At 49.3% G+C, this 12813-nt stretch overlaps 1 protein-coding gene across 1 annotated transcript; it reads right to left on the reverse strand.

Annotated features, from left to right (window-relative positions):
• Positions 1-284: 284 nt before the first annotated feature.
• On the reverse strand, positions 285-10822 carry LOC143172418 (aquaporin-7-like). Its single transcript, XM_076361860.1, has 6 exons — positions 10682-10822; positions 7339-7465; positions 4964-5101; positions 4101-4219; positions 2483-2700; positions 285-1592 (listed from the first exon to the last, which is right to left on the reverse strand). Exons 1-6 carry the CDS (start codon positions 10769-10771, stop codon positions 1433-1435), a joined length of 852 nt encoding a protein of 283 aa, XP_076217975.1. The 5' UTR covers positions 10772-10822; the 3' UTR covers positions 285-1432.
• Between the last annotated feature and the right edge of the window lie 1991 nt (positions 10823-12813).

Raw genomic sequence — 12813 nt, forward strand, 5'->3', positions numbered from 1 at the left:
GCTTCCAGCACTGCCCAGGTCCCACCCTCAAGTGCAGTTGCTGCATTGGCTGGCAGCTGCTCTCTGTCACCCCCAAATGAGAGAAAATCCTCTAATGCTCTTCAACACTCTTAAGCTGATGTGCGTCTTGTGACCGGTGAAGATCTGCTGTAGCTGCTCTACTAATACAAGGTCAGCTCTAATGAGGGAGCAGAGGCGTCAGTACCTACCACCCCACCCCATGCCACAGTAATACATTAGTAATCCTTTTAATAGTGAGCTGTGAATGATCATTAAAGCCAGTAAATGCCATTTTCTGGAATTCTGTGCAGTATTGATGTTCTGTCACTTCCTACTCTTGGAGATCCCTGTGTTGTGTGTTCATGGTACCCAGCCCGGGGACTGCCGTCACGTGCTTGACATACATACCATACTTGCTTAAGGACTTTCTAGAAAAGTTAAGACTGTTGTCACCCCCCTGGGAACAGGCAGCTTCTGATACTGTTTTACTTTTAAACCAATGATACCTCAAGCTTGTAAGGCTGTTGCAGGCCCACTTCGTCATTCAGATGGAGGTGGCAGAATTCCTGCAGGAGCAGGGTAGCCTATTCCCACATTTCTCATGCATTCAGAGTGGAGAAAAGGGGTTTGGTTTTTTTTGTTTGAGCGTTTAGGGATGCTGCCACAGAAGTTGTCTGAATCCTTTCATATGGTGGTAGTTAAAATCTAGCCTGTCAGAAACACATATGGTTCCATGATGCCAACGTGTTCCAGCAATGCTGTGCCAGGATTTGGGAGACCCTGTAGTTTAGTTTACTAATTTTTTGGTGCTTCCTGAATGTTCAGATCAAAAAGCAAAAACCAAAACCAAGCATGAAAAAAAAAAAAAATCAGGTTCAGGCTTCTATTTCAGGCTGTCCTTGCTCTTCTCTTCTCTGTGCTCTGCTAAACTAGTTGTTCATTAGGGTGATAGATTAGCAAATGAAAGCAACCCTAGGCCCCTGATCCATCAGTGTAATATCTGCCTCTTACCAAAGAATATTCCAGATCAAAATTCCTTTAAGTTAATTAAGTTGTTTCTGCCACTGTTGGATCCTGTATTTTGATTTCTATGAACATACAGGTATCTGGAGTCTTGCAGCTCTGCTTTGCTTTTCTCCAGAATGTGATGATTTTTTTTTTTTTTTTTTGTGTAGATTATTGCACAGGGAGATTGAATAATTTCTTCGGGTCACAGACAGATCTAGCCCTACCCGGGTCTGCCCAGTGTCTCAAAGACGCAGTTTGTCTGGTTAAACAGAGTATGTTATTGAAGACTAGTCCCTCATTTCTCCACCTGCAGGGTGGAGAAACGGTGTGCACATGCCCTTATCCACTTGGTTACCCTTTGGCTGTCAGTCCATACATCCACATAGGCTTTGCTGTCAGGCCCTTTCCTCGGAGCACGTGGCCATCACAACGTAGAAGTCTCCACCGCTGGCTGTCCTTTCTCGTTTCCACTTTCTGGGACAGGTTGGTTATGAAAATCAATGAAGAGTTTGTGGATTAAAACACCAGCAAGACTTCCCAGAATCGGAGCTGTGAGTGGGACCCACCACCAGCAATGTCCAGCCCTAAAATGAAACACAGAAGAGGCAGCCGGTGAGCCAGATGCACTGCTGCCCTGCCGCCGCATGGCACAGGGTGAGGTGAGCTGAGTCTGCCGGGGCAGGAGTGAGCTGTGTGAGCAGAGGTGTCTAGTCCCACTTCACATACTGGGCCCTACAACTGGCTTAGACAAATTCTCTATCCACCAGGGTAATTGCTGGAGGGAGGATCATTTTCCTCATCGGCCTGCAAAAGTGGCTCTGCACTGTCTGCAGGTTTCTTGTTCTCTTACAGAAGTAGTCTGTGTGATCCTGATGAGTGTGACTGTCAGACAGACAGACACACACACACCTTTTCCCTCCCAGTTTCAAATAACATCTGCACCTTCTCTACCAAGCTCTCAAAGAGATTTTCTGGAATTTTAATGAAAATGGGCAGCCGGGACAGGAGAGACTGCTAATGCCCTCTCTATGGGAAAAGCCATAGCATGGCACCATCTTACTAGATAGGGGAAGGCAGGGTTTCATCTCCGGATTCAGACATCTAAATTTAGGAGAGCTATTCAGCAATCCAGCTGTAAGTACCTGCTTTCAGGTGAGCTGAATTGTCCTCTGGCTCTCCAGTCACTGCAATAACCAGCTAGATCTCTAGCTAACAGGTAGCCAATTTGGTGCCCAAATTGAGGTATCTGAATGTCAAGATCAATCCCATGCTGGAGAATTCGTGTATCCCAAGTTTTGTGTACACAATGCACAGGGCTCGTCTATGCACAACTGTTGCTCTCTGAGAATGGAGAAAGCACTCTGCAGCGATACCATCACTTGGTTCAAAGAAAAAGGCTTCATGACCATTTTATCTTGGGCTTATCTCCTCTCCTTGTGAGCTGAGCAGTGTAAAAGCAAAACAGGTCACTCACGTGAAGACGTCCATTCCCCAGCCAGCAATTGCCGTGAAGACCCTGGGGGGCAGGTCCCGAGAGGGGTTTATGGCATAGCCTGTGTTCATCCCCATCCCCAGGCCGATGCCCAGGACCAGGATACCCGTGAGCAGAGCCTGCGTGCCTTTCAGGGCTCCGTTGTTTTTCTCGTCATGGATGATCAGAATGCCCAGCATCAGCATCACTGTCGCCGTAAACTGCAGAGGCAGGAAAGGGGGAACAGGTCAGGAGAGAGAATGGGGAAGGCAGAAGGATCCTGCTCAGCAGAGAGGAACAGACTTCCCAGAATGGAAGAGCAGGTGGGATTCATGGTCTGATCAAGTCAGGGAGGACCCCAATGTTATTCCCTCCTCACAGGTGGACTGAAGAAAAGTCCAGACTCATTTCCCAGCAAAAAAGTTTCCACCTCATCACCAAAAATGCTCTAGCACTGATATGAACTTCTCAGCACTGTCCTCTCCCTCCACCTTTGAAGTTAGGGACATGGGTTACTTAAGTACATTTCGTCTAACAGAGGCAGAGCCGTAACAAACTGCTAATGAGACAAATCTGATCCTCCCTAGAGGGAGTTATGTTTTATATAGCCTGTTGCATTAGCCCTTTCAGGACTAAAAGCAGATGATACCAGATTCTCATCTGGGAAACTGAATCTTCCATCTGTGACAGTACGTAGCTGGCATTTGTAGATCTGCAGTGCCCAAGACGTCAGGAACTGTGGTTTGAATAGAGGTGATGACTCCTGTCTCTTTCTGCTTCAGAAAATGCATCTGGAAAGCCTTGGACAAAGATGCCAGCAAAAGCAGAAACTCTGCAGCTCTTGGCAATGCACTGTCACTGTCATTTACTTTCTTGTGCAGCAAGGACACTGCATGCTCCACAGGAGGCTGAGTGATCAGGTCCCCACCTGTAGGCTCTCCAGCTCTCACCGTCCTCCTCATCATGCCCAGGCAAGAGTTTTGTCAGCTCAGAGACAAAAGCACAGGCTTCCTCAGATTTGAATTGGAAGTGAATCTTCCTTCTCCAGTGTCCCAGTGCTCCACGTCCCCTGAAGCATCCCCTTCCTATTTCTGGGCATCTGGACATTGTGTTGTATGCTGGGAATCAACTGTACACAGTCTACATTGGACTGTTCAAACCCCAGAGGTTCCATCCAGACAGGCAGTGTTCATGTGAAGACAGTCCCGGGCCCTCTGTGCCAGTGAGGGGCAGCCAGCAGAGCTGCCTGGGAGAGTGGAGCAGGTGTAGGATCCAAAAAGGAGAAGAACAGTTCAGAGATCTGCCCAGAGCCCAAAGGAGATAGTTCCTGATACAGCTCAGCTTCTCACTTCCCATTGCTTGGGCTGCATGCGGGGAAGGTGTTTGGAGGGCACTAGGACCAAGCTGCAGAACAGCGTGCAGGCGTTAGCTTTTAGGCTTGCTCAGCCACCAAGGTGCCTTGGATCCTACCTGTGGGGCACCTGCCCGGATGGTGGGCTCCTTGGAGTAGAGGTTGTGATTGTGTCTGCAAACATACCACTGTGAGTCCCCTATAGCAGACCTGCAGTAGCACCTGCTACCACCCACCTTCTCCTAGCACACCAGAGCAGTCCCCACTGACCTCTGTGAAGAAGCCCCCCAGCAAGGATACACAGGGAGCGGGGTAAGTGGAGAAGATCGACGCCGTGGCAGTTGGTCCCGTCACTGTAAAGTTCCCCTTGGTGTAGTCATACAGAGCATCTAGGAGAAATGGCAATTACAGGAGTTAGCACAGAGTTCACCCCACATGGCATGTACGCAAGTCCATCCATTGCAGCCAGCAAGGACACCAAGGGGAAGAGAAGCAATGGGAGATATGATGGAGGTGACACACCCCTCGCAGGGCATGATCTCACCAATATCGGTTACCTGCAGACTTTGGTCTGCAGTTGCTTCCTTATGCCTACCAGCTCCATGTCCCTGCTTCAGGAGCCCGGGACAGGCTAGGCGCCCTGGGTGCACTGGAGGCCTCCATCCCTCTGCCCCTCGGAGACTGAAACATGCTGGAGCCAATGGGTGGTGTGTCCTCTGCTCACAACTCAAAACCACAGATGACTGCTGTTCTGTTTTCTACAGACCAGCAGAGTCCCCCAGAGCTCCAGCTGTACCTAATATGTGGTAGTCCATCTAACTCAAGCCTTTGCAGATCCTGGAAACAAAATGCTGACGAAATGCAGCTACTGGCCGTGAGTTGAGGACAGGTTTTGGTAGTGGGAATGCCCTGAGCAAAAGGAGCTGTGCTCTCCAGGAACTGCACATCCTTCCTAGATATATCTGGGCCCTGCTCTGGCGTTGAGTTATGAAGGTCTGTCCCACAAGCCAGGAGCTCGCCCTCCTCACCCAGACATCATGCTGGGTACTATAAAAGGAAATATTTTTGACGAACCGTGAGTTAAGACCAAAATCGTGCTCACAGGAATCCCTGTGATAAAGACACAACCATACCGTAGTAGAGGCCGAAGACAGTGGCTGCTGCCGTAAAGGAGCCCAGGAACTGGCCAATCAGATAAGCTGGGAGCTTCCTCCAAGGGAGGTTTCCTAAAATGCAGTGTGTGAAGGTGATGGCAGCATTCAGATGAGCTCCTGCAAAATCACAGCAAAAGAGAGTGGTCTTGACCCTGATGCGGCTGTTCTGGAGCATGCCTCAGGCCCCACAGTAACCACCCAGACCTTGCTCCAGAACACCAAGACTCTCGCAGGGCAGGGTGTCCCTCCAGCACAGACTCAAAACTGACCCATTTTCCCTGGGCAGCTAAATGATTCAGAGCAGAGAGCTCCTAGCTTTAGTCCTCTAAAAATTAGACAACCTCTGCTTTACTCTCTGTAAACCACAGGCTGCCTCAGTCATCTCACTTGTCAGAGACACCGCTCTTGGCATGGCGTGAGTTTCTCTCTGTATGAGTTTCTCTCTATTCAACTTAAAGGGAGCCCAGAACTTAGACTCATCACCCACCTATTATATGGCTACAGGTAGATGAGGCAAATCTTAACCCAAACAATCGCAAGGCCTTCTGAAAACATCTGATAGACAAGGAGGGCCTCATCCTGGCAGAGCTGAGCACCCCAGCTGATGGGATCTGGGGGCCCTTAGCACATCTGGCAGGCAAGGCATGAGACGCCGGGGAAACAAACTGCAAAATTAACCACTGATGCCCCATATCTTCATGTCTGCAAAGCAAATCCTACACAGGGCTATCAGCAGGGATTCAAATTAGCTCTTAGATGTCACTGCATTGAGAAAGGGTTACCAGGATGGTCAATCCTGGCCAGACCATGGTTGCTCCCACTAGTGTGGAGCAGACCCTGTCCTTCCCCTGCAGAGTTTGTAATCTTGGACTGCCTTTCCATACACCTTTTAGTACATGGCTTTCAAACAGTGCAAGACCAGTTCTCCCTGTTTTGAGGGGACACCTTCTGTGGAGGAGGTTGGTATCACAATGGTGCTTCTGAAGAAAGATTAAGTGGATCCAGGTTTGGTTCCCTCGGTGCAAACCACATTTGTTCTCCAGGCCTCATCTCCCCACGAGTCCAAAGGAAGTATTTGCTTTTTCCTGCCTAGTAGGTGTAAACTTTGGGGGTTAGTAAATGCTGCAACCTTAGTGGCCTTTTCCTACTCCAGACTCAGAAAGGGGTAAGAGCCAGACACACGTCATCTCACCAAAGTACAGGACAGAGTGAAGTGAAAGTACATGAAGAAGCATGTACCGCCTGCTACAGTCCCACAACCACAACTGAAATGGAGGGAGACCCCTTTTTCTTCGATCTTCTGATCCTTTGCAGGCATGACCAGCCATTTCAGAGATCACAAGAAACATCTTGTGAGACAAATGAAGCCAAATCATAATGCCAAGAAGCCCTGAAGCTGGCTCCAGAGCCAGCCTGTTGCTGGCTGAGCGGAGACCCTTCCTCCCACTTCCCAGTCCTCAGCAGATCAGCTCCATCTCAAACGTCACCTGGGAATGCGGGGACCTGCTTTCCTCAGCCCACTTTCCCCAGGATGTCTCCACCAGCTCCAAAAGGACAGGGAGACCAAGAGCTGACTGCTTGCATGGAAAAATTTTCCTTCCCAAGCCAGCCCCAGCCTTGGACATCTCTCTGCTCCAACAGTTCAAGAGCAAGGACTTGCTTTAATTTCCTGCCCACTAGAGCCCTTAATCTCTTCTCTTGGTGCAAATGAATGCAGAAATTGCACAAGGCAAAGGTAATGCTCTGTCATGTGAGAGATACCACCCCATGGTCCTGAAACACAACCTCCTGAGTTCGCGTGGGGCGTGTGCGCATGGGTGTGGATGATAAGGAGAAAATTTGCATACCATTCCTTGTTGCAACATCAGCAGTAAGCTCTCCTTTGCAATAAATTATTTACTTCTCCATGGGTCAGACTGGCAGCATGTTTTCAGAGCTCCTTGTCTCCTTGGGCCGTGATGGCATATCCCAAGCACCTAGCCAGGGCACTGCTGAAACCTATCTCAGCTCAGGACACGCGTCTGGGGTCAGCATACTGTAGGTATGCTGTGCATGCCTTGTCCCCTGCTTCTGATGCTGCCGCGCCATCGCGACTCCTTGGCTTGACTTCAGACCTGCCTCCCCACTATGGACTTGGCTGTGATCACTGGGTCACAAGGCTGACCGTGGTTATGGTCACCAGACCTCTCTGCTCTTCTTGCTTGGGGACCCTAGGACTGCCTTTTTTTCTGGTGAGGGCACTGCCCTGCCTTGTCATGCCATCACCCACCCCTCCGCAGCCCACTCCTACTGCCTCCAATGCATGTGGCCGTCATAGGACATAGAGATGTCCTGTGCTCAAGTGTCCTGCTCACCAGAGATTCCTCCAGCTGCATGGATGCCCAGGGTAACACCAATGCCAAATCCCAAATTGATGCTCAGATGCTGCCCAAAGTCTCCTCTTCCTAATACCACTTGTGCCACGGAAGACAAGCCAAAGACCTAGTGCATGGGGAAAAAAAAAAGAGAAAAAGAAGTGTTAAAAGGAGTGTTATTGTTGTGGTGGACTGAGCTGCTTTGCTACTTTTTCTGCAATAAACTTCCAAAGACAGGAAGACTCTAAGGTGCCCATGGTCAGGAGATGAAGTGAGAATGACCCTCCTCCGCAAAAACTGAATGGATAACCGGATTACTCCTCATTGGTGACCATCGCACCAAACCAGACGCTCTGGTCTGGCTTGGATACAAGGGAGACGAACCCCAGACACCTGCACCGAGGTCCCGGGCTCAACTGGGATCACTCACACAGCCGCGGTAAGGGCGTCTGCACCTGAAGCCAGGGACATGAGGCAGGGGAGCATCACCACAGATTGCCCAGAGGCGGCACCCAAGCCGGATGGAAGGAGGGCGGGCAAATTCTTGTTGCCTTTCTTTTCCTGGTGTGCAATTTACTGACTAAAAATGTAGTTCGGGCAGCACATAGCTATTTGCCAAATTCAACTCTCATTTTGGTAACTTATTGTGGCAAAAAACAAGGAGGGAAATTCTGGTTTGACTTTTCCTTTCAACATATATACTTTGTTTGAAAACAGCCAAAATTTCAATATTTTTTTTGTGACTAAAGGGGAACCGGGAAAAAAATTAAAAAGAAAAGTAAACACCCTCTGGCAGGAAAAGACATATTCAAGAAATTGCTCTGGCCTGAAAGTAAATTCTATTTCACTTTTTTAATGTGGTCAGAAGGTGGAAAAATCAGTTCTTTGCACAGCTCTTACACTGAAATCTGGAGAAGGACAAAGCTTCTCTTGAGGTCTCTGCCTCACAAACCACTTAGGGCTTGGAGAGTGTATCCTGTTCCTTGAACTGCACCGATGTTTATCCAGGGTGACATGTCCCTCCAAGACAAAAAAGTCAGTACGTTGTCCAGCAACAAACTTCTGCTCTGGCCTGTGCTGTTTTGACTCAGATCTTTACTGGCTGCTGTGTCTGGATCCAAATTTTATCTCATGCGTCTGCTCTCCCTCTTCCCTTTCAGACATCACCAAAATTCCCTGTTTCCCAGAGACACTGTTCTTATCTCTCTTATATACACAGACCGCAGTCTGTGCTCTGCACAGAGCTAAAACCTGCATGGCGTGAGCCCTTCTCTCAGTGAGCCTCAGCAAAAGCCCCAAAAAGCAGTGGCCAGGATGTCCCCCAGCATCTGCAATGCCCTTATAAAAACTTTGCCTACTCATCTCTGAGCTTTTCCAAAGCCACATCCGAGAGAAGCCAAATGCATAAAGCACAGGTTTTGCATGCAGGTGCAGAGAGGGGTGCAGGGCAGGAGACATGCCTGTTGTAGCTGAACAGCACTATCCTCAAAAAAACATAGGACAAGCCAGAGAATCTGTTTTTCAGCACAGATCCAAACCTCTGGTCTCTTCCTCTATTCTCACAGTCCCAAAATAGACTTTAGTTTTTCCTATGTCCCTGCTCCTTGTGCTGTTTACTCCCGCTGCATAGTTCCCTCCTCTATGAACATTGCCTGTCCGTTAAAGCAAGAGGCCCTGGCTGAGTGCTGTCATCCAACTAACAGCCATCCAGGCATCCCAGAGATGCAGCCAGCACATTCCCGGTTGCAGTGAGGCTCAGGGGGCTGCTGAAGAGTTGGATGCTGGATGCTACGTTCGGATGCTGGATGCTGTTCGCAGCCAGCCCTTGATGGGGGTCTGTGTGCAGTGTCCCTCCTCCTACTGTATTCCCTTGTGAGGATCAGTGAGGGAAGAGCCAACATGAGCTGCAGGCTCCAAAATCTGCCTTGGACTGTCAGAGTGCAGAGAAAAGTCTCCTTCTCATGCCGCTTCCCAGAGACAGCCCTGGCAGGACACCCCTGAACTTGATCTTTATCACCTGGAAATTTCCACAACCAAAACACAAAGGGAATGGAAAAGGAAAATGGTTTGCTCAGCTCCTGCTGAGGAGTCATAGATATCTGTATTCTGACTTCCAATGCGTGCAAAACTACCTGTGTAGTAAGGAGTGAACTTCAAGGAGCTGGATGTGCAATAAGATGTGATAAAAAGCAAGCATCCTTTGCACATATGATCATTGCCCTTGAAAATAAGCACCTTTATCTGTACAGACAGCTGTGTCAAAAGGTCCCCATGTTTACACAAATCTTATCTTCCTCCTGTGCAAATCTCCAAGTATGTGTTATTTGGATTATCCTCAGCCCTTCCATGCCAGCCTCTGTCCAGTCCAAAGCATCTCTCTCAGCCCAGCAGTGCTTGCAAGCTAAGTCCAGGTGTAGTAAGTTGGCACAGACAGCTACTGGACCTTTTCAGAGGGAGGATCTCATTTTGCTATGTTGGCCCAACACATGAAGACTCTGGTCCCGGTGGGCACCTCACCCCCGTCAGGGATCAATTCTGACTGCAAAGTCTTCCTCACCCTCTCCCCAAACACCTCCGAAGCAGCCCGACAACTCAAAACCTCTTCACTTTTTCTGCATGAAACAGATCCCTCAGGCAAGGGGGGAGTTTCTGTATGATTTGGATAAGCACTATTCATTTGCCAGCATAAGAGAACCAAAAGCAAAATCCTGGCATGCTTTACACCTGGTAATCACATTTCCTAATGGTGGGTTGTGGCTCCAGAGAGTTTCACAGGCGTTCATTACCCTGACAACCCCAAGAGGAAGATGGATGAATGCTGTTCTCATTTCACAGAGGCTGGCTGTGGTAGGGGAGTCAGGGCCTGCTCCCCAAACCTGTGCAGGACTCCCCAGCCACACCATCGCCTCTAGCACAGCAGGAAGAAAAGCCTCTATTCGCTGCATGGTATCTTTCAGGGGGTTTGGCACAAGTGTTGCGTTGACCCATCTGACCAGGCACTGCTCTTTGGTTTCATTCCCCAACTCTTCTTCATTTTTCTCCTAGAAGAGAACTGAAACAGCGGCTCATCCCCACCCACTTCACACTCTCCCAGTGCCCACCTTCCACCCTCCGCATTGCTTTTTTCCTCCAGAAGGTTTTTGACAGATGGTCTGCCTGATGGGAAGCTGTTGCCCCACCAGAGCAGAGGGGTGAGCAGTAGCAATCAGCTGGTGAGCAACCCTGAGGATGTGGTAGGAAACCACTGACCTTACAAATTGCTGCTGCAAACGCTTACACACTCACCTGCCCTGCACACGCACACATGCACAGACACGCACATCTGGGCCTGTCTCCTGCTTACCATGAGGATGAACATCCCCAGCGCTTCTGCCAGCAGCTCCCTGATGGTGCCGCTACGAATCGTGAGTGCCTTCTGAATCTTCTCCAGCATTTTGCTTTCCAGCTCCAGCCTGCAGCCACGGGAGCTCCTGTTGTGACAGCACACTTCATTGCACTGAGCTAAGTTACCCTTTGAAACTTGGCACCCTCCCTTCACCCCCAGACACCTTCATTCATTTGGTTAACGATGAACAAGCCAATAAAGTAGGAGCTAGCTTCAAAGTCTTCCCACACACACATGCCATCCTTTTAAAACTATATGGTAAGGATGCAATATTTCTGCTACCGGGGCATTGCAAACACTGTGCCTCTGCCCAGGAGCAGTCTATCTCCAGAGCGGTGGAGCTGTAAACAGCCTTGGTGTGCTCCTAAAGCCTGTCCTTGTCTGTAACTTCTTCTGAGTTGAACAGAAATTTTGGCTCTGCTCTGCATCGTAACCCACTGGCTGGTGGTTTGGTGCCATTTTTTTTTAACAGGTGGGATTAGGACCATTTGCCTGTGCTTTGCAGGACTATTTGGATGCCCAGCCTGCAGTGAGGATGCTCTGCCTGGAGCAGGTGTGCACCGCTGTCTGCAGCTGGGAAGAGCGCAACACCTTGAGCGTCGCTTCAGGTTGAATATTTGTTCTTGCTGAATGCCCCTGTGTCAGCAGCTCCCATCACACTAGCGGAGAGCCTCCCTGCCACCCCCCGGGTCTGTCCTCTCTTGTGGGGCAAGCAGAGACCAGTCTCGGCAATGATCCCCAGAGACCTTCAACGTCATCTGGCTGCCAGAACAGAGCCCTCACCGTCCTGATTCCTCCTCCATCTCCTGATTCCGTCTGCTTATCTCCCTGCTCATCAGGTGCTCTTACCTCTCCACTGTGAAAAGGTTTTAATACCTTTCCTTAATCACTGAAAAACTTAAACCCACCGAACACTCAAGAACTTTTTTTGCAAGCCTGGTCTGGTTCTTTGCTGGTTTTCTTCGCCTTCCTCTCAACCTGCTGCAGCTTCTCAGTGTGGCTCTGGAGGGGACACAGTGCACAGCCCTGGAGAGGTTACCAGCAGCTGCCCCGACGGGGACGCAGCACTCTGCTCGCGCTGCCCCTGGTGTTGTCTCCCTCTGCACTACTGCACTGCAAAAGTTCATGAGCTTTTCCTTCACCCACAGGACACTGAGCAGCTGTATGGAAGAACCAGGGAAGCCAATTCTGCTCTCTGCTCCATAGATTATTGTCTATTTTATGGCAGGGAAGGGTTTTATGGACTGGGGTAATCTCTCCTCCAGTGGCAGATTAGCTATTGACCTCAGTGAACACCTGGCTAAATATGCAGTCATTTACTAGCCTGTCTCTGATACTAAGGATGATCTAATCATGACGGATGATAATTACGCTGCTGGCAAGGGGGTTCCTACAGCATATTTCTAGATGGGAAGGGTTTTGTTGTCCTATGAGTCTGTGAGCCATGCTGTGGCACAGAAAAAGTGGCCGATAAATCTTTCCAGGTCGCTTCATTCTCTGCTATGCAAATGTTTATTGGTGGAGCACAGAAACACGGGCCCTGGAGCACCAGGTCAGGGTGGTGGCAAGAGCCTAGAGTTTCTTCTGGACATGGTAATTTCCAGCTGACATGTAAAGCCAAGGTCTTGGCATCAGCGTGTGTTGGAGATCTCACAGTCTTACTCAGAGTGAGTGTGTCAGTATCCCCCACAACTGGACCTACAACTTCATTTTTCACTCCTAGATCTCAGGGAGCCTTCCAAGTGGATTCCTCCCCTGTGGGCAAACAAAAAAGCTGCTGTGTCTCTGAAAGGCTTGGTCTCCTGCATTCAAGCATTAACTATAAGCATCTCCATATTCTAATTTGGGCTGAAAAATGGACACATATTTCTGGGAACACTGGACTCCCATGGACTTGCAGTCTTCTCAGAGAAAAAAGGCAATCCCAGTTTGAAATAGAAATCTTTGGTCTGGTGATAATATTTGCAGCATAATCCCTGGTATTACCACCAAATTCCCTAAAACTCCAGCATGCTTCTAGGGTGGCATCATGGATCACTGGATATGCCTCTTGCCGCTGCTTGTCCTTTTACACAGATCGTTCCACAAGA

This window comes from Aptenodytes patagonicus, chromosome Z, assembly GCF_965638725.1.
Source record: "Aptenodytes patagonicus chromosome Z, bAptPat1.pri.cur, whole genome shotgun sequence".
Lineage (NCBI taxonomy): Eukaryota > Metazoa > Chordata > Aves > Sphenisciformes > Spheniscidae > Aptenodytes > Aptenodytes patagonicus.